Source organism: Rhinatrema bivittatum, chromosome 1, assembly GCF_901001135.1.
Source record: "Rhinatrema bivittatum chromosome 1, aRhiBiv1.1, whole genome shotgun sequence".
Classification (NCBI taxonomy): Eukaryota; Metazoa; Chordata; class Amphibia; order Gymnophiona; family Rhinatrematidae; genus Rhinatrema; species Rhinatrema bivittatum.
This window is the reverse complement of record NC_042615.1, coordinates 4,282,118-4,304,431: the sequence shown is the minus strand read 5'-3', so window position 1 is coordinate 4,304,431 and position 22,314 is coordinate 4,282,118. Positions and strand designations below refer to the sequence as shown.

General features: G+C 50.3%; 1 protein-coding gene across 1 annotated transcript in view; it reads right to left on the bottom strand.

Moving 5' to 3' along the window:
- The window catches only part of LOC115082116 (neurotrypsin-like), a 67,181-nt gene extending 45,355 nt beyond the window's left edge, over positions 1-21,826 (bottom strand). The window contains exons 1-4 of the mRNA XM_029586382.1: positions 20,700-21,826; positions 15,310-15,448; positions 12,898-13,076; positions 2,588-2,738 (exon numbers count right to left, since the gene is read on the bottom strand). Of these exons, the coding sequence (XP_029442242.1) occupies positions 2,588-2,738; positions 12,898-13,076; positions 15,310-15,448; positions 20,700-20,970 (740 nt within the window). The 5' untranslated portion in view covers positions 20,971-21,826. The remainder of the gene's footprint in view (positions 1-2,587; positions 2,739-12,897; positions 13,077-15,309; positions 15,449-20,699) is intronic.
- Between the last annotated feature and the right edge of the window lie 488 nt (positions 21,827-22,314).

Genomic DNA, 22,314 nt, shown 5'->3' with positions numbered 1-22,314 from the left:
CTTGCAGGGTAGGACCCAGGAGGTGCAGGGCCAGCCCGAGGAGCAGGGAAGGCCAGGAGACCAAGTCCCCGTGGAGTGCGCACACTGGCCCCCGAAGAGCGGGTACCAGACAGAGTCCAAGTCCAAGGAGTCCGATAGCGTAGGCACAGGAACACAAAGGAGGAGCTGTAGAGATGTATGGAACTTGTTGCCAAGTCGGCTAGCTGGGGGAGAAGGTGGAGCTTAAGTACCCAGGTCTGATGACATCATCAATCAGGGACGTCCCTGAGGTTCCTGCCAAAGAGGGCCCGGTGGCGTGCGCACACGTGCCTGGAAAGGCTCAAAGTCGACGTGGGTGGCGGCGGCATCCAGGCCGCCACGAGGAGTCCCGGGGAACGCGGCAGTGGAGACTGTCCTGCGTCGCAAGCAGGCCCGGGGAGGGCAGGAGAGCAGTGCAGGAAGTAAGTAAATGCGGTCGCAGCCATCTGCGCCCGACGGGCATAACAATTATCTGTGTAACCCATTGGTTTTTGTCTTCTGAACCCCCAGCGTGCCTGCAGTCACCAGGAAGGGGATGATGGTCCTAATCTCTTTAATAAGCTCCAGCAGATCTGTTTTGGCTGCTGGTTGTGCTCTTTGTAGATAGGAAACTTGAAAATTGGCTGCATCAGTGCCTAAGGTCACCATATCTTCCCTGTCCGAATCAGGGCAATGAATTTAAACCTGAAAACTTAGTCCTGGATGTCCCTGGTTCCATAGCAAAGTAAATAACATTGACATGAGAGATTACAGATCATTGGGCACTGCTTGGAAATCAGATTAATGAGGAAGGCCTGACACTCTGAGCTCTGAGGTGAGATGGCCGCTCCACATGATGTCAGGACCATGTCCCTATGAAACTTGCGTCATTTTTACTTTTTCTCTATGGCAGACATTCCTATCAGTGACCTGTTCCAGCTGACAGGCATGCTGCTCTCACTAACTGCGGCTGTGCTGCTCTCACTAACTGCGGCTGTGCTGCTTTCACTAACTGCGGCTGTGCTGCTTTCACTAACTCCGGCTGTGCTGCTCTCACTAACTGCGGCTGTGCTGCTCTCACTAACTCCGGCTGTGCTGCTCTCACTAACTGCGGCTGTGCTGCTTTCACTAACTCCGGCTGTGCTGCTTTCACTAACTCCGGCTGTGCTGCTCTCACTAACTGCGGCTGTGCTGCTCTCACTAACTCCGGCTGTGCTGCTCTCACTAACTGCGGCTGTGCTGCTTTCACTAACTGCGGCTGTGCTGCTTTCACTAACTCCGGCTGTGCTGCTCTCACTAACTGCGGCTGTGCTGCTCTCACTAACTCCGGCTGTGCTGCTCTCACTAACTCTGGCTGTGCTGCTCTCACTAACTCCGGCTGTGCTGCTCTCACTAACTCTGGCTGTGCTCCTCTCACTAACTCCGGCTGTGCTGCTTTCACTAACTCCGGCTGTGCTGCTCTCACCAACTCCAGCTGTGCTGCTCTCACTAACTCCAGCTGTGCTGCTCTCACTAACTCCAGCTGTGCTGCTCTCACCAACTCCAGCTGTGCTCCTCTCACTAACTCTGGCTGTGCTGCTCTCACTAACTGCGGCTGTGCTGCTCTCACTAACTCCGGCTGTGCTGCTCTCACTATCTCTGGCTGTGCTCCTCTCACTATCTCCGGCTGTGCTGCTCTCACTAACTCCGGCTGTGCTCCTCTCACTAACTCCGGCTGTGCTGCTCTCACTATCTCTGGCTGTGCTCCTCTCACTATCTCCGGCTGTGCTGCTCTCACTAACTCCGGCTGTGCTCCTCTCACTAACTCTGGCTGTGCTCCTCTCACTAACTCCGGCAGCGCTGCTCTCACTAACTCTGGCTGTGCTCCTCTCACTAACTCCGGCTGTGCTGCTCTCACTAACTCCAGCTGTGCTGCTCTCACTAACTCCGGCAGCGCTGCTCTCACTAACTCTGGCTGTGCTCCTCTCACTAACTCCAGCTGTGCTGCTCTCACTAACTCCGGCTGTGCTGCTCTCACTATCTCTGGCTGTGCTCCTCTCACTATCTCCGGCTGTGCTGCTCTCACTAACTCCGGCTGTGCTCCTCTCACTAACTCTGGCTGTGCTCCTCTCACTAACTCCGGCAGCGCTGCTCTCACTAACTCTGGCTGTGCTCCTCTCACTAACTCCAGCTGTGCTCCTCTCACTAACTCCGGCAGCGCTGCTCTCACTAACTCCGGCTGTGCTGCTCTCACTATCTCTGGCTGTGCTCCTCTCACTAACTCCGGCTGTGCTGCTCTCACTAACTCCGGCTGTGCTCCTCTCACTAACTCTGGCTGTGCTCCTCTCACTAACTCCGGCAGCGCTGCTCTCACTAACTCTGGCTGTGCTCCTCTCACTAACTCCGGCTGTGCTGCTCTCACTAACTCTGGCTGTGCTCCTCTCACTAACTCCGGCTGTGCTGCTCTCACTAACTCCGGCTGTGCTCCTCTCACTAACTCTGGCTGTGCTCCTCTCACTAACTCCGGCAGCGCTGCTCTCACCAACACCTGCTGGAAACAACTTTTCCTGCTCTTAGGTTCTAGAATTGAGAGGTTAGAAAAGAAACTCACCCAAGGCCGAGCTGTCTGCAGACCACCTCAGCGTCTGCATCATCCCACTGATCATCGCAGATTGTGCCCCACTGGCCACCGTGATAGACTTCAACCCTTCCCTCAAAGGCGGTGCTGCCCCCGACCAGCCGGATGGGAAAAAAGGCAGGGCCTGCCGGTGAGAAAACAGGAGAAAAGTATCAGAATATTTGTGTATCAGGAAGATTTCAAATGTGTAGAAGACCCATGGTTACCAAGCAGTAGTCTGTATCATATGGTTCTGTCCCTGCACTTCATATCAATGCGCACCCCTATCAGGTTTGGCCAACCAGATGTCATTGTTCCTCTCCTTAGTAAGAACCACCGTATCCCTCAGCCCCTCCCACCTGGAGGGTCTGGATTGGATGCCTCATTGCTATTTAGCCTAACCATGCTAATGTTCGGGGGCGGGTTCAGTTTGAGGAAGCAGTCAAGGAGTGAAGATGCATTTTTCCAGACCCTGGTGGGGACCTCCCAGCTCACCCTAAGGACTTTCTTTAGAAGTGACCCCTCCCAGTGCATTCCCTGCCTGAGGGCCCTTCTTATAATTTACAGAGAGAGAGAGAGATGTAAGCCAGATACCCTTTAGGGTAAAAAGGTCTCGCCCCAGGGGACCAAAGATGAGAGCCTATTCTAAACCTTAGGTAGGCAAGCACCAGTGCTGGATCCTGCTGTGAGGAAACAGTGAAGGCAGAGAAGATATCCAGTTTAAGTTTCTAAAAGTATTTTTTGGACTTCGAATTAAGTGGGGAGGGTTTTTGGATCCCCTTCCCTACTTTCAGAGTGGAGAGCGTGCCTGATCCTACTGACTTTTCCCTAAGAGAAGACCCCAGGAAAAAGAGCAAGTAAGGATGAAAAAAACAAGTAAACTAAAGGAAGAACAAGAATCAGATTTCCTCCCAAGGGACCAGGACAGGCTGGGTGTCCAAGGAGGAGAAGATGTCTAATTGTGGAATTTTGGGCATTTCCCCAGTAAGTAGCTGGTATATCTGCACCAAAGAGCAAACTCTGCCCACTCTCACAAAGTGACTTATTCATTTTTTCACCACTCCGTTAGATTGGGTAATATGGAACTGTGGTCTGGAATGCAATCCCACTTCTTGTCAGAATAGCTTATATATAAGGGTGCACATTCGTTGGTCTTTTTAGTCCATTCGTTTCATTTATTTCGGCCTGTGTGCACATATCTCGTGAGTGGAATGCACGCGCACAAAACCGATGGTATGCATGCATTGGGTGCCCACTTGAAGGTGTGCGCACCATCAGTTTTTTGCACACATACTTCCAATCGTGGAGATGAGCGCACATAGCCGAAACAAATGAAACAAATGCCCGATGAATGCACATCTCTACTTATTTATATTCCGCCTTTCAGCCATTTCAAAGCAAATTACATTATCTGCAAGTAGTACTTTAGGAAAACTGCCAAATTTATTGCTTACATTCCTCAGGTTTTTCAGAGACTTCATCCTTGCTATGCAGCAGGTAAACTGCTGTAAATCCTGAGAAATCATCTATGATTGTAAGAAAATATCTTTTCTTTCCTGGTGTCTTATTTTTTCATTGTACCACACACATCTGTGCAAATCAGATCCAAACACCTTTCAGCTCTGCTATTACTAATTTTTGGAAGAGGTTTCCTTGACATTTTCCATTTTAAGCAGCTAGTACATTTCATTACTTGACTGCACAGATCAATTTTGATCCCATCAGCTTCTTGTTTTTGGGGCAAGCTTCCTTATTGCTTCAGGATTTCTGTGTCCTAAACGACAGTGCCCTACATGAACACAATTAACAGGATGTTCTTGCTTAGCATCATTAACATCTTCACTGCAGTTTAATTGAGATAGCTCATTTGGGATTTTGCCTTCAGCAACTGTGTGACTTCCATTTGTGATAAGGTAGCTGTTCCCTTTAAATATTACATTGTTTCCTTGCTTTGTAAGCTTTTTCACTGACAGCAGGTTGCTTTCAAGATTAGGCACATATAAGACTTCCTTAACAGGTATCTTTCTGGTAAGGTTGGAGAGGCAGGGCAGTGATGATACATAGAAACATAGAAAGATAGAAATGATGGCAGAAGAAGACCAAACGGCCCATCCAGTTTGCCCAGCAAGACCCAGTCTGCCCTTCTCCTATTCCTTCTGAGACCATATACACTGTCCATTGGCGATGACAATCCTTTCAGATTTATTCTGGTTAAATTGAGTGAAGAAATGTTTATCATTTGTCATATGACAAATATGACATATGTCATATACCAGGTATTTTGTGAAATCGCACCTGCATTAGTATTAAATGCAAATTTTACATCAGAATTGTTTTCAGCCTCTTTCACAGCGCTTTTGCCTTGCACTTTTTCTTTAGTTTGTTCATTCTAACTTTCCAAACTCTGCAGTCTGTCTTTAAGTGACCAGGTTTTATGCATTCAACACACTCCCTTGTTTCACATTTCTTAGTAGAGCTTTTAGAAATAAGGGCCTGCATATGCAAAGCTGATTCACCATTATTTTTGCTTTCTGCTTTGCGATTATATTCATCTGCAACCTTGCCTTAACATATTCCATGGTAAGCTCCTCATCTGGTTAGCACCAAGTGCTGTTACAAGTGCCTCATAATATTTGGAGAACACTGAGCAGCAGAGCTGCAACATGAAAGTCTTTAATTTCTTCTCCTATGCCACGCAGTCTTTCCATCATTTCTTAGGCACATCTTTTATAATCCTGCGTGCGCTGGCTTTTGAGCAGTTTAGTTTTGAACAGCTTTCTAAGTAAAACCGCTTATTGCTTAAATTTGCTTGTAACATGCACCTTCTTCAGCTCATTCCACATTTTAAAAATATGCACAATCTGATCGCCATTAATGCTGAGAGAAATAGAACTTTCAGCTTGCTGATCTTTCTCAGCCCATTCCAGTGTGTCTGAAGAGGGACGGACTCTTCCATACATTTCCATGTACCTTCTCGTATAAGCAACTTCTTTACCTTAAATTTCCATGACTGGTAGTTCTGTTAGTCAGATGAGTAAATGCAAACTTTGATGCAGTACTGCCAAAGGCTGCCATTGCCTGTGACGCTGCCTTTTTTTGTTTTGCTCACTGATCCTCCGACTTTCAGGCTCTTTCTGGCTGCAGTCATAGGTTTGTTAACAGTTCTGGCGGGCCCATAGCAGAGAGTTCAGCAGAAATGCAAGTAAGACAAGCAGAATCTGTAAAGCACATGGAACAGCTCTTTAATAGTGCACAATAAAAAGATGGAGACAGAACAACTTCCTACTTCCTGTACGGAGTGCAGAGAAAGTAGCCCCATTCTTTTTAAACTCTAAAACAGCATAGCACCAACAAACAGTTTCTCTGCCTCACTAGCACCCAGCTGAGAACAGCTGTTGTAACAATGGAGTGGGATTCAAATACGGGTCTATCAAAAGCACATCCAAGCAGACCTATGTTCATAGAAGACCCCTAATAAGTCAGAAATAACTCTTAACAGAATAGCCTATGGACTTCAAGACTTGCATTCCAATTTCCAGGCATCTGTTTCAAATATTGTGAGTTTGGATGATTTATTATGCACACAGAGTCTAGCAGCTTGGGTTGCTCCTCTGTTTTCAGGTTCAACAACTCTAGAAACCACATGGTATCTGGGCCAGGCTGGTAGAACAAGAATCACGTCACCCTCGCCTGTTCTCATGCGCTCTTGAGTTCGCTGTAGCACATCCCATGGAGAAAAATTATGCAGAAGCAACTTCTTAACTTCTTCCACTGCTGGGCCTGTGTGTCCGTGACAGTCGCTCGGCCTTCCTTGTACTGGCTGAAGAAACCTTGGGCAGTTTCTAGTGTGAGAAGTTACCATCAGATCTGAAATTCTGCATGATTAACTGAGTTAAGCCATTTCCCTTAGGAGGGGATCATGACACAATCCTGCTATAGAAAGCACAAAGTTAGGTTCCTGGGTCGAAATCGTGGGTCCCAGAATGTCTTAAGGAAGAATTTGATCCTGTGCATTCCTTTAATAATTCTGACAGCCTTCGTTCTCTGTGATTCGGATTACATTAATGTCCCCTGTTTTTTTGCAGTTCACCCTCTGGTAAGAGCCTGCTTCACTTGGAAAGCACGAAAGAAGTTATGTCTGCATGTGGAGGTCAGTAGCGTCTGCATGTGGAGGTCAGTGTTGTCTGCATGTGGGAGGTCAGTAGCGTCTGCATGTGGAGGTCGGTAGTGTCTGCATGTGGAGGTTAGTAGCGTCTGCATGTGGAGGTCGGTAGTGTCTGCATGTGGAGGTCAGTAGCGTCTGCATGTGGAGGTCAGTAGTGTCTGCATGTGGAGATCAGTAGTGTCTGCATGTGGAGGTCGGTAGTGTCTGCATGTGGAGGTCAGTAGCGTCTGCATGTGGAGGTCAGTAGTGTCTGCATGTGGAGGTCAGTGTTGTCTGCATGTGGAGGTCAGTAGCGTCTGCATGTGGAGGTCAGTAGTGTCTGCATGTGGAGGTCAGTGTTGTCTGCATGTGGAGGTCAGTAGTGTCTGCATGTGGAGGTCATGTTGTCTGCATGTGGAGGTCAGTAGTGTCTGCATGTGGAGGTCAGTAGCGTCTGCATGTGGAGGTCAGTAGCAGCGTCACTGCTTCTACGTCTGAAAGCTGCCAGCTCTGCACATAAAGGCAAGCAATAGGTCAGTACTAGTCAAGCTTTTAGGAGCTAAGGTCACCATTCTTCCTGGTAGCAGCTCAAATCCCAAGAATCCTCCTAACTGAAACTGAAAATGTTGAAGAAAAGAAACAACATCAGTTCTTAGTAAGCGAGAGACTATCCAAACCTATGACAGAATTAGTAAGCGCGCTCGGGACAGGGATGCAGCGCAGTGGAAACGGCGGGTGGGAGAGCAGCGCGTGAAGGAAATGGGGGGACGTTGGTGTTGGAGCGGTTATGGTCAGTCGCACGGAACAGCAGATGGTCAAAAAGGGAGGAAGAGATAAAGCAAACATGCAGAGAGAGCAGCGGTACAGCTGCATAGAGTTCCCAAGAACAGGCAAGGCCATCCATCATGATACAGCAGCGAGGCTCTAATATATGCCTAGAGATAACCACGGGGAGTTAGCGATGTTTCCTAACATGGGCTGCAGTACCGCCCAATGAACGAGGAGCGATATCCTGCAGGAAGTCGAGCCTGTATGGCTGACGGCTGGGAGATATCCTTAGCACACTGGGTGTGGGGATAGGGGGGGTCAAGAAGGGCGAAGGCCCCAGGTGGAAGAGAGGAGGCAGTCAGTCTTGTATAGCAGCCACCTGGGCGATATCATCGGCTACAGCAGTGCAGGCAGAGGCCACCAGGAGGTCAGGCTGGGCCCAATGATCCTTGACTGCCGACATCCGTTATGTGACTGGGAGTTTTATGAGCTGCAGCCCCCACTCCCCCATTCCATTCATGCAATTAGTTACTACCATAAGAAACTTGCTGGGCAGCCTGGAGGGACCATTTGGCCTTTTTGTGCCGTGATTACTGTGCTACTTAAATAAATTCAGTTTTCTAGTCCTGTGGATCTTTTAATGAATGGCCACAGGTGAGACCAATGCCTCCAGCCTTGAGATCTTGAGATTTGGAAAACAGTGCGCTGGATGTCCTTTAGGAGAAAATGTAATGCCCTCCAAACCTGATTTATGTATTTATTATATTTAGACAACTTATGTGCCCGCAATTCACGGCTGCAGGAGGTTTACAGAAAGGCTTGCATTGATAAAACTATCATTCCCAGCCTCTCAGCTTCTGAATGCAGGGGGAAAGGACGCGAAGGCTTTCGTGAGTCCTGAATTATGGGATCCTAAGCTGGAGCCTCTTCAGCTTTATTCTCTGACAGTGCCAGGGTTGTATTAAGCGTAGAAATCGCCGGCCCCAGTGCCCTCGTCTTTGGAAGTCAGGCCTGTAAGAAAGGACACTGCCCCCGATTCCTGCTGCAGTAGAGTGCGCCCAGCCCAGCGCACAGCTTAACCAGGGGGTGGAGGCGGAGTCCATAACCCCTGAACGCGATCAGCTCAATCCAAACCACCGCGTAGCTAACAGCGCTCATCACATCTAAATTATTCCACAGAGACCAGGCTGTTCGCTATCACCCAACGCGCCCTTGTTAATGCGGAAAATGTAACAGCAGCCCGGAGCTGGCATTAAAGCTTACCACGCGTCATGGGCTCAGAAAAAAACTAAAATTCCTGCTTCTTTCCTGCCTCCTTCTTACTATCGTGGACGATACCAAGTCAGAGGAACCACAGGAAGCCTTACCTTACCGTGACAAAATGAAAGGGGAAAAGAAACTGCAAGAGGATTATACAGGCATAATATAGCACGCTCCGGGCCGTGTATATTGTGTGTGTATAACACGGACGCTCGTATTGAGTGGTGAATGTGAGTGCGTTATTGCACTGGCCTGTGTGTGCTTAAAGGACGCTCTTCCTGAGGCGCTGTTTGCCTAATATATGCAGGCTCCAGGCCGTGTATATTGTGTGTGTATAACACGGACGCTCGTACTGAGTGGTGAATGTGAGTGCGTTATTGCACTGCCCTGTGTGTGGTTAAAGGACGCTCTTCCTGAGGCACTGTTTGCCTAATATATGCACGCTCAGGCCGTGTATATTGTGTGTGTATACTACGGACGCTCGTATTGAGTGGTGAATGTGAGTGCGTTATTGCACTGGCCTGTGTGTGTATAAAGGACACTCTTCCTGAGACGCTGTTTGCCTAATATATGCAGGCTCCGGGCCGTGTATATTGTGTGTGTATACTACGGACGCTCGTATTGAGTGGTGAATGTGAGCGCGTTATTGCACTGGCCTCTGTGTGGTTAAAGGACCCTCTTCCTGAGACGCTGTTTGCCTAATATATGCAGGCTCCGGGCCGTGTATATTGTGTGTGTATACTACGGACGCTCGTATTGAGTGGTGAATGTGAGTGCGTTATTACACTGGCCTGTGTGTGGTTAAAGGACGCTCTTCCTGAGACGCTGTTTGCCTAATATATGCACGCTCCAGGCCATGTATATTGTGTGTGTATAACACGGACGCTCGTATTGAGTGGTGAATGTGGAGTGCGTTATTGCACCTGGCCTGTGTGTGGTTAAAGGACCCTCTTCCTGAGACGCTGTTTGCCTAATATATGCACGCTCCGGGCCGTGTATATTGTGTGTGTATAACACGGTCGCTCGTATTGAGTGGTGAATGTGAGCGCGTTATTCCACTGCCCTGTGTGTGGTTAAAGGACGCTCTTCCTGAGACGCTGTTTGCCTAATATATGCAGGCTCCGGGCCGTGTATATTGTGTGTGTATAACACGGTCGCTCGTATTGAGTGGTGAATGTGAGCGCGTTATTGCACTGGCCTGTGTGTGGTTAAAGGACGCTCTTCCTGAGGCGCTGTTTGCCTAATATATGCAGGCTCCGGGCCGTGTATATTGTGTGTGTATAACACGGTCGCTCGTATTGAGTGGTGAATGCGAGCGCGTTATTGCCCTGGCCTGTGTGTGATTAAATGACGCTCTCCCTGAGGCGCTGTTTGTCTTTGGAAAGCATAAAAAGGATCTTTACAAAGTGAGGCGAAAAGGGGACTCGCCCTGGCACAAAGTGAGTCACTTGTAATTGCTCTTCTGGAGTTTGGACCTGGCAGTTCGAGGGAGGGATTTCTAAGGCCCTTTACAAAGGTCTGCGCTGCTTATGGTCGGGTTTGAGCAGCATTCAAACTGCCAAACTTGAGCCCTCTTTGCAGCCTGGAATATTCTGCTTTTAAACTTGCACTGCCTGATGAAGACCCTCTGTTTTGATATCATTTTCTCTTTCTCGCTGGGTGTGCAGATGGAGCAAGATTCACAGCGGCAGTTTCTTTTCAGCTATCGCGTCAAGTCGACAAATAACTTGATTTGGCTAAAAGCCACTTTTGGATGCACATTTCAGAATATAATATATTCAGCGGAATAGTTGGATTTGAATCAGGCCAACCTTTTTAGAGATGTGACCATCGCTGTCTGTAGCAGCGTTTTATTTTTCTTTTCTGCGTGAACGCAGTGGGAATAAAACAGAGGATTGACCAGATAAGCTCTCTCAATGTGAGTAGAGAAGTAGACTGAGGAGAGCTCCCCTGAAGGTGGCTCTTTGAAATGTGTTCAGCCAGGCTGTGAGGAAGGCACCTGCAAGAGGTGACACAGGGCTCGCTTCACAGACCTTTAGGCCGGAGCATGGCCCAAGTGCTTTAGTCTTCCCTCTGAAATCTCAGTATTACCAGATTTAATGCACAGAGAAATTCCTTGCTCCACCAGCTGGGGGCAGAGTACACTGGGATATTAGGGCTGCACAGTCAGGGTAGGAAATTTTCTCAGTGGAAGGGAGTGGACAGTGGAGTGCCTCAGGGATCTGTATTGGGACCCTTACTTTTCAATATAATTATAAATGATCTGGAAAGAAATACGACAAGTGAGATAATCAAATTTGCAGATGACACAAAATTGTTCAGAGTAGTTAAATCACAAGCAGATTGTGATAAATTGCAGGAAGACCTTGTGAGACTGGAAAATTGGGCATCCAAATGGCAGATGAAATTTAATGTGGATAAGTGCAAGGTGATGCATATAGGGAAAAATAACCCATGCTATAATTACACAATGTTGGGTTCCATATTAGGTGCTACAACCCAAGAAAGAGATCTAGGCGTCATAGTGGATAACACATTGAAATCGTCGGTGCAGTGTGCTGCGGCAGTCAAAAAAGCAAACAGAATGTTGGGAATTATTAGGAAGGGAATGGTTAATAGAACAGAAAATGTCATAATGCCTCTGTATCGCTCCATGGTGAGACCGCACCTTGAATACTGTGTACAATTCTGGTCGCCGCATCTCAAAAAAGATATAATTGCGATGGAGAAGGTACAGAGAAGGGCTACCAAAATGATAAGGGGAATGGAACAACTCCCCTATGAGGAAAGACTAAAGAGGTTAGGACTTTCAGCTTGGAGAAGAGACGGCTGAGGGGGGATATGATAGAGGTGTTTAAAATCATGAGAGGTCTAGAACGGGTAGATGTGAATCAGTTATTTACTCTTTCGGATAATAGAAGGACTAGGGGGCACTCCATGAAGTTAGCATGGGGCACATTTAAAACTAATCGGAGAAAGTTCTTTTTTACTCAACGCACAATTAAACTCTGGAATTTGTTGCCAGAGAATGTGGTTCGTGCAGTTAGTATAGCTGTGTTTAAAAAAAGGATTGGATAAGTTCTTGGAGGAGAAGTCCATTACCTGCTATTAAGTTCACTTAGAGAATAGCCACTGCCATTAGCAATGGTTACATGGAATAGACTTAGTTTTTGGGTACTTGCCAGGTTCTTATGGCCTGGATTGGCCACTGTTGGAAACAGGATGCTGGGCTTGATGGACCTTTGGTCTGACCTAGTATGGCATTTTCTTATGTTCTTATGTTCTTAGTGATGCACTGAAATGCTGGAAGTGGGATGAACCCCAGTGTTCTGGTCTGGCACAGCAGAAAGACAAGGAAGGTAGAAATGTTTTACATTATTTTAGTGCTTATTGTGTAGGACAGGGGTGGCTAACTCCTGGTCTGGTTTTCAGAAGACCCACAGTGAGTATATGTGAGATACGTCTGCATACCAGGGAGGCAGTGCATGCAGATCTCTCTCATGCATATTCATTCTGGATATCCTGAAAGCCTGACTGGCTGGGGGGTCCCCAGGACAGGACTGGTAACCACTGCTTTGGGTGGTCGTAAGCCTCGGAGGGCAGTATGGGAAGGTTTGAAATAAAGTCGCAGGGATTCCTTTGGTTTGCACTCGGCAGTTTCCTCCTGCTGGCCTGGGCTGGGCCTTCACTAACATCGGCCCGGGGAGTTTTCCCTATTTCATATCATTCAGCCCGGGCTTTGCAGGGATGGTCCTGGGCCAGGGGGCCGAGCACCAGGGCTACGTCTGGAGCCCCATAGTCACAGTCCCTCAATCCAACACCAGAAGCCCCCTTAGCCGGTGAGCACAGTCCCTTCCCCTCTGTACTATCCTCAGCCCTGGGGCCGGCCCCGCTGCTCGGTGCAGAATACGCTAATCAGGGAAGGAAACGGGCCTCATGTTGACCCTTTCCCCTCGGACAGGGATAAGTCTGCCTCTTCTTCTGGATGCAGAAACCTCGGCGTAGCACAAGGGGATTTTTACTGAAGGGTTTCTGCCATTTTGTGTCGCAGGGCCCCCCCGGGAGAGGGGTGAGATGAGCTCTCGGCCTCCTCCCTGGCTGGGCCGGTTTGCTGAAGGCGTGGCGCACTTACCGTGGGCTTTGCCGCAGCTTACGGCGGCCGCCGTGTTGCGGGGACACGACGACCCGAGCAGGAGCGTCTTCTCACACCGCAGCAGGTTCCCCTCGTCGCCCCGGCACCGGAGACTGCCCCAGTGCGCGGGGGCCAGGCCCAAGGCGGAGAGCGGCGCCTGCCTCGCCGTGCCCGTCTCCCTGCGAAGACACAAACGGGAGCTCGGTTTACTGTGCCGAGCTGTAACACCAAGCTCGCTCCTTACAAACCTCCACACACCAAGCAGCGATCATGGCTAGGAAGCGTCGCGTCCCTCAGCGCTCAGGGCCCCTGTGGCCCTTGGTTAACTTCCCGGTGAGAAGGGGGGGTCTCCGTGTACACTGACAGGCCGATGCAATATCGTCACGCGTTAAACCCACGCTCATCGTTGGGCGCCCGCTCTCTTAACTGCGCCGCTTCACCTCTCCCGGGCGTCTGACTTAATATTTAAAAAGGAGGCGCTGGGGAAAGTTTAGTGACCCCAGCGTCTCCTCGGCAGCGGGCGCCCAGGAAAGGTGCCGTCAGCGGGTCAGAGAAACGGGCACGCGTTATTTAAGCGTCCCTTTCCCTAGCCTGACCGCTGACGCATCTTTTTTTGTTTTTGTTTTTTGCTGGTTCTACTTTTTTTGGATATTAAGTCAGAGGAACTACAGAAAGGCAGTATTTGCTGCTTTTCTGTAAACGTTTGGGGCTCTGAAGAATTAACGCCCGCTCCGGGGCACTCATTAATTTTTTAGAGTAAGAATGTGCGCGTCGGGCTCATGTTTTTTGGGGGGTTTTTTGCATCGGGGTAATAGCTAATAGCCTCATGGACGTGACTTTACATGTGATGAGCGCTGTTGGGTACGCGCTCGATTGGACGCACGTTTTGGATGCGCTAACCCCTGTTTTGCGTCGGGGGTTATGGGCGCGTGTTGAGCCGTGCGCTGGCAGCAGCGCAGGGTATTGCTTCGGCCTGCGAGTGCTAGCACCGGGCTCGTCTCCTGTGGGTAACACAGCCCGCGGGAGATTTACACTGCGCTAGCTGGGAAGGTCAAAGCCCTGCAGGGTAACTCTGTAAGACAAGAGATTCATCTTGGAGCCTTGTCCCGTTACAGGATCCAAAAGCGATCTTAATTGCTCGCTGTGCTTTTTTGCGCCCTGAAAGAACACAGACGTGCAGTTTTCGATGCAAGCTTTAAACGTCTGCAGCGTGGGCGCAGATTTCCCAGGCCCGAGTGTCTGAACTTGGCCCAGTTTACCTTTCCCCTCTGCTTGATTTCTGGCCCGTTCAAGGCTCTGTGCGAGGTTCACCACCCTTAGTTTGATTTGAGAACCTCAGCACGTTCCGACCATCTAAGAGACGACATCAGGAATTTATGGGATCAGCCTTTAAGCAGAAATAAGCTGATTGGCTGATGTTCTGATTACAACCTATAACGTGGACCACCAGGGAAGGATCTTCTAAGACCGTCAACCTAACTGCATCAGGAGAGTCTCATCCGGTCTGGATTCCTGGTTCCCATTTTAATGAATTCTGGGACTGCATTAACCTAAACCGGAGACATAGCTGCAGGCTGGCAGAGCTCCCCGTTCTAGCCACTTCATCCCTAACCAAACAGAAATTTGTTGGACTTGGGGAACCTATTATTAAGAAAATATACGTTACAATTTTCCGGATATTCTGCATAAACTTTTAAATGCAGAGGACTAAAGAGTCAAAGTCTTATTTATAGAAACATAAAATCGCTTGATTCACTCCATCCACCCCATTTGTATCTTTCTACTGTGCTGTTATGGGTCTAACTCAACAGCCAAGCTGTGAAATTTGCTGCCAGATGACATGGTCAAGGCATCTAGTAAAAGGGGTTGGACACGATCCTGGAGGAAAAGTCCGTAAACAAATATTAGCCAGGTGGATTTGGGAAAGCCAGCACTTATCCCTGGGAGGGAACAAGGAACGGATCTACTCTGTGCAACCTGCTGGGTAATGTGGCCACTGTCAGAGACTCAATGAACGTCTGCTGTGATTGACCACGCAAGGAAAAGAGAGAGCGAGGAGATGCATCCATTCAAAACTAAAAAAACTGGGGCTGAGGAAATGCCTGCTCTCAATTATTCAATCCAAAAATGTCTTTTATTGTACTTCAATACTTAAAGATGGCAAAATCATCTATAGAACATGTGAAATGTGAAGACCCAGATTCTAATCCTATCTGCACAACTCCTTGTATGACCTTTAATTAGTCGCCTAACTTCCCTCTGCTCAGTTGTAAGACTCCAGGCCTTTGGGCCATGGACTGTGCGACGTGTCCTGGAGCAGACACTGATGATGCTCCAGATGTTATCATATTATTCTGAATTCTTGGTATCACAGCCTCCAGCTCGTGTCCCGCATGGCTGAGTAGACCCTACCCACGCTGCAGCTGCCGACACACGACCGATGCATCCTGGTCATCCCACTCACTGCCGCAGATGGCTCCCCAGGCTCCATCCCAGTACACTTCCACCACACCTTCTCCAGCGTCACGGCCCTCCTGCAAGCGCACGGATCCTGCAAGGGAGGAGGGAAAGCTCTTATCAGCATGGCACAGGAAGGGACTCACTTTCAAAAGCAGTTACAGCAGGAAAACTGGGTTTTAAATGCACTGCATCCATTAAGTGGGCTTTTGAAAATTGCTGTAATATATGCCACTCACTTAACCGTAGCATTTACTTGTGTAGGTGCACTTTATTGGAGTAAATGGCTTTTGAAAATTGCTACAATATTATGTTACGTGCTTTGATCCTTTGACAATTCGCCTGTAAGAGAGCTGAGCAGTGTCACAAGCAGGAGCAGCAGCTGAGATGTGCAAGCGGCTGTCAAGCAGGCATCACCACCTACACAGTAATGACGGCAGAAAAAGACCAAAATGCTCCATCTAGTCACTCAGCAAACTTCCCAGGTAGTAACTGCCGCTCCATGCAGGTTACCCCCAAGCTTTTTTATTTATTCACATCCTCCAGCCTTTTAGGGAGCTACAGTGTTTATCCCGTGCCCCTTTGAAATCTTTCACAATTTTAGTCTTCACCACTTCCTCCGGAAGGGCATTTATCTGAAGGTCTGTATCATATCACCCTTGCTCCTCCTCTCCTCCAGGATTTACATATTCCTCTTCAAGGTACAATGTAGAATCTGCCACCCTCACCCCCCCTGACAGAGCAACTCAGGAAAAGCAAGAGCACAAGTCATGACCCAAAGACAAGAGTGACTACTCCTACAGGAGAGCGGCCTGCAATGGAGAGAAATGAGCGCTGGCACCTGGGTTGCATCCTTTGCATGGTCTCGGTCCATCACTGGGTGCCCTAATACCCTGCATGTTGTGAGGCAGGAGCTCTGCACTGGATCCTGCCTCTCAGGCTGGGAGCAGGCCCTGTGATCTAGCACCACCTGCTGGTCAGAGGCAGTAAAGCATGCTAGAGGCCCCAGACGGAGCTGCTTCATTGCACGGGGCCGCAGCCAGGAGGAGAGAAGGTTTTCCTTGGCTAGGTTTACCCTGTAGATGTATTGTTAAACTGGCTGGTGTACAGTAAGCCTCTCACGATCCTGTGCAGAGACAAGCTGGGCCTGGACCTCTCACTGCAGGAGCCCCTCTCACTGCCTCGTGTGCTGCTTGAGGTTAATTCATTGAATTCTCTGCACCCACCCCCTTCTGGAAGAATTTCTTTCCTCCCATACCATGGACTTAACGTTTCTCTTCTCTTGCTCCAATGTGTGCACTGGAGTTTCTTATAAAGTAAAAAGAGGGAGCTCCTGAAGGAAGGCCCAGTATTAGGCCCCCTCCTGGTGCTATAAGAATATAATAAATCCCCAGACTGCTATGGTGAGGGGAAAGACAGAAGCATGGGGGTGACCTTCACCAATAAGCCTGAAACGTTTGATGCAACTGCAACATTGCTCTGGGCTTCAATGGCAGGAGGTGACGGGGAAGGGGACTCAGACAGGAAGCAGTGAGGGCCCTGACTTTGTCAGTCTGAGAAACTGATAAGCTTGGGGGTGACCTGCACGGCGCAGCAGATACTGGCGTAAGCTTGCCTGGAAGACTGGATGGGCCATGTGGTGCTTTTCTGCCGTCATGTCTAAGTTTCAGTGTTACAAAAGTAATAAAACAGAGACAGTTTACAAAATAAAGGTATTTCACATTATTTATTTATTTATTTAGGATTTTTATATACCGACCTTCTCAATACAAGTATCAAATCAGGTCGGTTTCCAAAGAACAAAACTGTCGCGGTTAAGGCGTTACAATAAACAGAGTTTCTGAACATAGGAACATCAATAAATATTACATAGACAACAGTAACTCGACAAAATAACGTGGATAAATATAGGGAGTGGCTAAATAGGGGTAGTTTAAAGGTGATTAGTTTAAAGGTGATTAGTGCTTAAAGTGCTTGAAAGCTTGTCTGTACTTAATGGTCTCGATTATACATCTAAGTACATCAGGACACTGCTTCACGGTATCATCAGAGCCCCACGCAGACATCACACTGACACACATAAAGCATGAATACAGCACAGACAGCTGAAGAGCAGATCTTCATCAGAGCCCCATGCAGGCATCACACTGATACATATAAATCATGAATACAGCACAGACAGCTGAAGAGCAGATCCTCATCAGAGCCCCATGCAGGCATCACACTGATACACGTAAATCATGAATACAGCACAGACAGCTGAAGAGCAGATCTTCATCAGAGTCCCACGCGGACATCACACTGACACACATAAAGCATGAATACAGCACAGACAGCTGAAGAGCAGATCTTCATCAGAGCCCCATGCAGGCATCACACTGATACACATAAAGCATGAATACAGCACAGACAGCTGAAGAGCAGATCTTCATCAGAGCCCCATGCAGGCATCACACTGACACACATAAAGCATGAATACAGCACAGACAGCTGAAGTGCAGATCTTCATCAGAGTCCCACGCGGACATCACACTGATACACATAAAGCATGAATACAGCACAGACAGCTGAAGAGCAGATCTTCATCAGAGTCCCACGCGGACATCACACTGACACACATAAAGCATGAATACAGCACAGACAGCTGAAGAGCAGATCTTCATCAGAGCTCCATGCGGGCGTCACACTGATACACATAAAGCTATGAATACAGCACAGACAGCTGAAGAGCAGATCTTCATCAGAGCCCCATGCAGGCGTCACACTGATACACGTAAAGCATGAATACAGCACAGACAGCTGAAGTGCAGATCTTCATCAGAGCCCCATGCAGGCATCACACTGATACACGTAAATCATGAATACAGCACAGACAGCTGAAGAGCAGATCTTCATCAGATCCCCATGCAGGCATCACACTGATACACATAAAGCATGAATACAGCACAGACAGCTGAAGAGCAGATCTTCATCAGAGCCCCATGCAGGAGTCACACTGATACACATAAGCATGAATACAGCACAGACAGCTGAAGAGCAGATCTTCATGAGAGCCCCATGCAGGCATCACACTGATACACATAAAGCATGAATACAGCACAGACAGCTGAAGAGCAGATCTTCACCGGAGCCCCATGCAGGCATCACACTGATACACATAAAGCATGAATACAGCACAGACAGCTGAAGAGCAGATCTTCATCAGAGCCCTGTACAGGGGTCACACTGATACACATAAAGCATGAATACAGCACAGACAGCTGAAGAGCAGACCTTCATCAGAGCCCCATGCAGGCATCACATTGATACACGTAAAGCATGAATACAGCACAGACAGCTGAAGAGCAGATCTTCATCAGAGCCCCATGCCGGCGTCCCACTGATACACATAAAGCATGAATACAGCACAGACAGCTGAAGAGCAGATCTTCATCAGAGCCCCATGCAGGCGTCACACTGATACACATAAAGCATGAATACAGCACAGAGAACTGAGGAGATCTTCATCAGAACCTTTGTGGCTGCACTATTGAATCACCTAAAAATTTAGCCAGATATGTTTATCTGGCTAATTTTACTACCCAGTGACTGAATATGAATCCCCAGCATTTCTAGTGTTCCTTAACGTGGTTATCACTTGAGACCAATGTTTTTTGGGGTTGCACCTTCAGCTGATTCTAAGAAAAATGTCTGCCCAAGATCAAACGGAAGGAATCAGACCCTCTGCAACCCTCTTCAGCAGACTGGGGACACCTGAATCCAGCCTGTAGTTTCAATAGGATGGAAACATAATGACCCAAATGAAGGTACAGCCATGAGGAGGACAAAGGGATCACAATGTGAGGAGGGAGCAGGCAGATACTCCTCAACTGGAGGATAGGAGGGAGTTAGGGGTAGCAGGCAGGCACTCAAGAACTGGAGGACAGGAGGGAGATAGGGGTAGCAGGCAGGCACTCAAGAACTGGAGGACAGGAGGGAGTTAGGGGTAGCAGGCAGGGACCTCACAGGAAGCTGGAGGACAGGAGGGAGTAGGGGTAGCAGGCAGGGATCAGGAGCTGGATGACAGGAGGGAGTTAGGGGTAGCAGGCATTCAAGACGGGAGGACAGTAGGAGATAGGGGTAGCAGGCAGGGGATCAGGAGCTTGGAGGACAGGATGGGGAAGATAGGGGTAGCAGGCAGGCACTCAGAACTGGAGGACAGGAGGGACATAGGGGTAGCAGGCAGGGATCAGGAGCTGGAGGACAGGAGGGAGATAGGGGTAGCAGGCAGGGACGCAGGAGCTGGAGACAGGAGGGAGATAGGGTAGCAGGCAGGGACGCAGGAGCTGGAGGACAGGAGGGAGTTAGGGGTAGGCAGGCAGGCACTCAAGAACTGGAGGACAGGAGGGACATAGGGTGTAGCAGGCCAGGGATTCAGGAGCTGGAGGACAGGAGGGAGATAGGGGTAGCAGGCAGGGATCAGGAGCTGTAGTACAGGAGGGAGTTTAGTTAGGGGTAGCAGGCAGGACGCAGGAGCTGGAGGACAGGAGGGAGAAGGGTTAGCAGGAGCAGGACGCCAGGAGAGCTGGAGGAACAGGAGGGAGTTAGGGGTAGCCTAGGGTAGCAGGCAGGCACTCAAGAACTGGAGGACAGGAGGGACATAGGGGTAGCAGGGCAGGGATCAGGAGCTGGAGGACAGGAGGGAGAATAGGGGTTAGCAGGCAGGATGCAGGAGCTGCGAGGACAGGAGGGAGTTAGCGGGTAGCAGGCAGGATCAAGATAGCTGGAGTCTACAGGAGGGAACATAGGGTATAGCAGGCCGGGACCACAGGAACTGGAGGACAGAGGGAGTTAGGGGTAGCAGGCAGAGGATCAAGAGCTTTGGAAGTACAATGGAGGCCAGGAGGGAGATAGGTGGTAGCATGGCAGTGATCAAGAGACTGTGAGTACGGAGGGATAGGGGTTAGCAGGCAGGCACTCAAGAACTGGAGGACAGGAGGGAGTTAAGGGTAGCAGGCAGGACCTGCACCTGGAGGACAGGAGGGGTTAGGGATACCAGGCAGGGATCAGGAGCTGTAGTACAGGAGGGAGTTAGGGGTAGCAGGCAGGGACTCACAGGAGCTGGAGGATAAGAGGGAGTTAGGGGTAGCAGGCAGGGAGCTGGATGAAGGAGGGAATTTGGGGTAGCAGGAAGGGACTCTGAAGCACAGGAGGGAGTTAGGGAAAGCAGGCAGGGACCTGCAGCTGGAGGACAGGAGGGGTTAGGAGTAGCAGGCGGGGGCTCCCAGGAGCTGGAGGATAGACGGGGGTTGTGGTGGGAAAGTCCAGTAGTAAAGTGGAGCGAGCAGAGGGCACCGCCGCCTTACCTGGCTCTCTGTGGCCCCCGCAGCTGCAGTAGCCCCGGGCTAGCTGGCCGCGGTTGTCCCGGTAGAAGCACCAGGCTCGGCTCCTGCCGTCAGGGTTCCTGCAGAGGTTGTGGTCCCCCGGCCCCCGGGGCCACCCGGCGGGCAGCTGCAGCCAGTTCAGGCACTCGGCGCCGGTCTGGGTGACGTTCAGGGAGCGGCTGGCACAGCCGTGGGCCGGGCCGGGCCGGAGCAGGCAGAGGAGCAGGAGCGGGGCAGGCAGGGGGCAGCGCATGCTGCAGCTCGGACTCTCTGCTGCCCTGCAATCCAAGGAGGGGGCGGGCGGCGCCCGGCTCAGGACTGCCCTTCTCTTCCGCTCAGAGGGCAAGCCCAGCTCCCAGCGCTGTCCGCGCTGCTTCCTGCTCTGCAGCTCCACCTGCCTCCCTGTCCTGTGCTACCTCACAGGGCTGGGCACTGATGTTAGAGGGGGGCTTACAATGCACATGCATGCGATACCTTGCCAGATGCCAGCCCCAAGGACTCAGCTCCCAGCGCTGGCTGCTTCCTGCTCTGCAGCTCCACCTGCCTCCCTGCCCTGTGCCACCTCACAGGGCTGGGCACTGATGTTAGAGGGGGGCTTACAATGCACATGCATGCGATACCTTGCCAGATGCCAGCCCCAGGGACTCAGCTCCCAGCGCTGGCTGCTTCCTGCTCTGCAGCTCCACCTGCCTCCCTGTCCTGTGCTACCTCACAGGGCTGGGCAGTGGGCACTGATGTTAGAGGGGGGCTTACAATGCACATGCATGCGATACCTTGCCAGATGCCAGCCCCAAGGTCTCAGCTCCCAGTGCTGTCCCCTCTGCTTCCTGCTCTGCAGCTCCACCTGCCTCCCTGTCCTGTGCCACCTCACAAGGCTGGGCACTGATGTTAGAGGGGGGCTTACAATGCACATGCATGCGATACCTTGCCAGATGCCAGCCCCAAGGACTCAGCTCCCAGCGCTGTCCCCTCTGCTTCCTGCTCTGCAGCTCCACCTGCCTCCCTGTCCTGTGCTACCTCACAGGGCTGGGCACTGATGTTAGAGGGGGGCTGCCCAGCCAGGGGGTCTACAATGCACATGCATGCGATACCTTGCCAGATGCCAGCCCCAAGGACTCAGCTCCCAGCGCTGTCCCCTCTGCTTCCTGCTCTGCAGCTCCACCTGCCTCCCTGTCCTGTGCTACCTCACAGGGCTGGGCACTGATGTTAGAGGGGGGCTTACAATGCACATGCATGCGATACCTTGCCAGATGCCAGCCCCAAGGTCTCAGCTCCCAGTGCTGTCCCTTCTGCTTCCTGCTCTGCAGCTCCACCTGCCTTCCTGTCCTGTGCTACCTCACAGGGCTGGGCACTGATGTTAGAGGGGGGCTTACAATGCACATGCATGCGATACCTTGCCAGATGCCAGCCCCAGGGACTCAGCTCCCAGCGCTGGCTGCTTCCTGCTCTGCAGCTCCACCTGCCTCCCTGTCCTGTGCTACCTCACAGGGCTGGGCACTGATGTTAGAGGGGGGCTTACAATGCACATGCATGCGATACCTTGCCAGATGCCAGCCCCAAGGTCTCAGCTCCCAGTGCTGTCCCTTCTGCTTCCTGC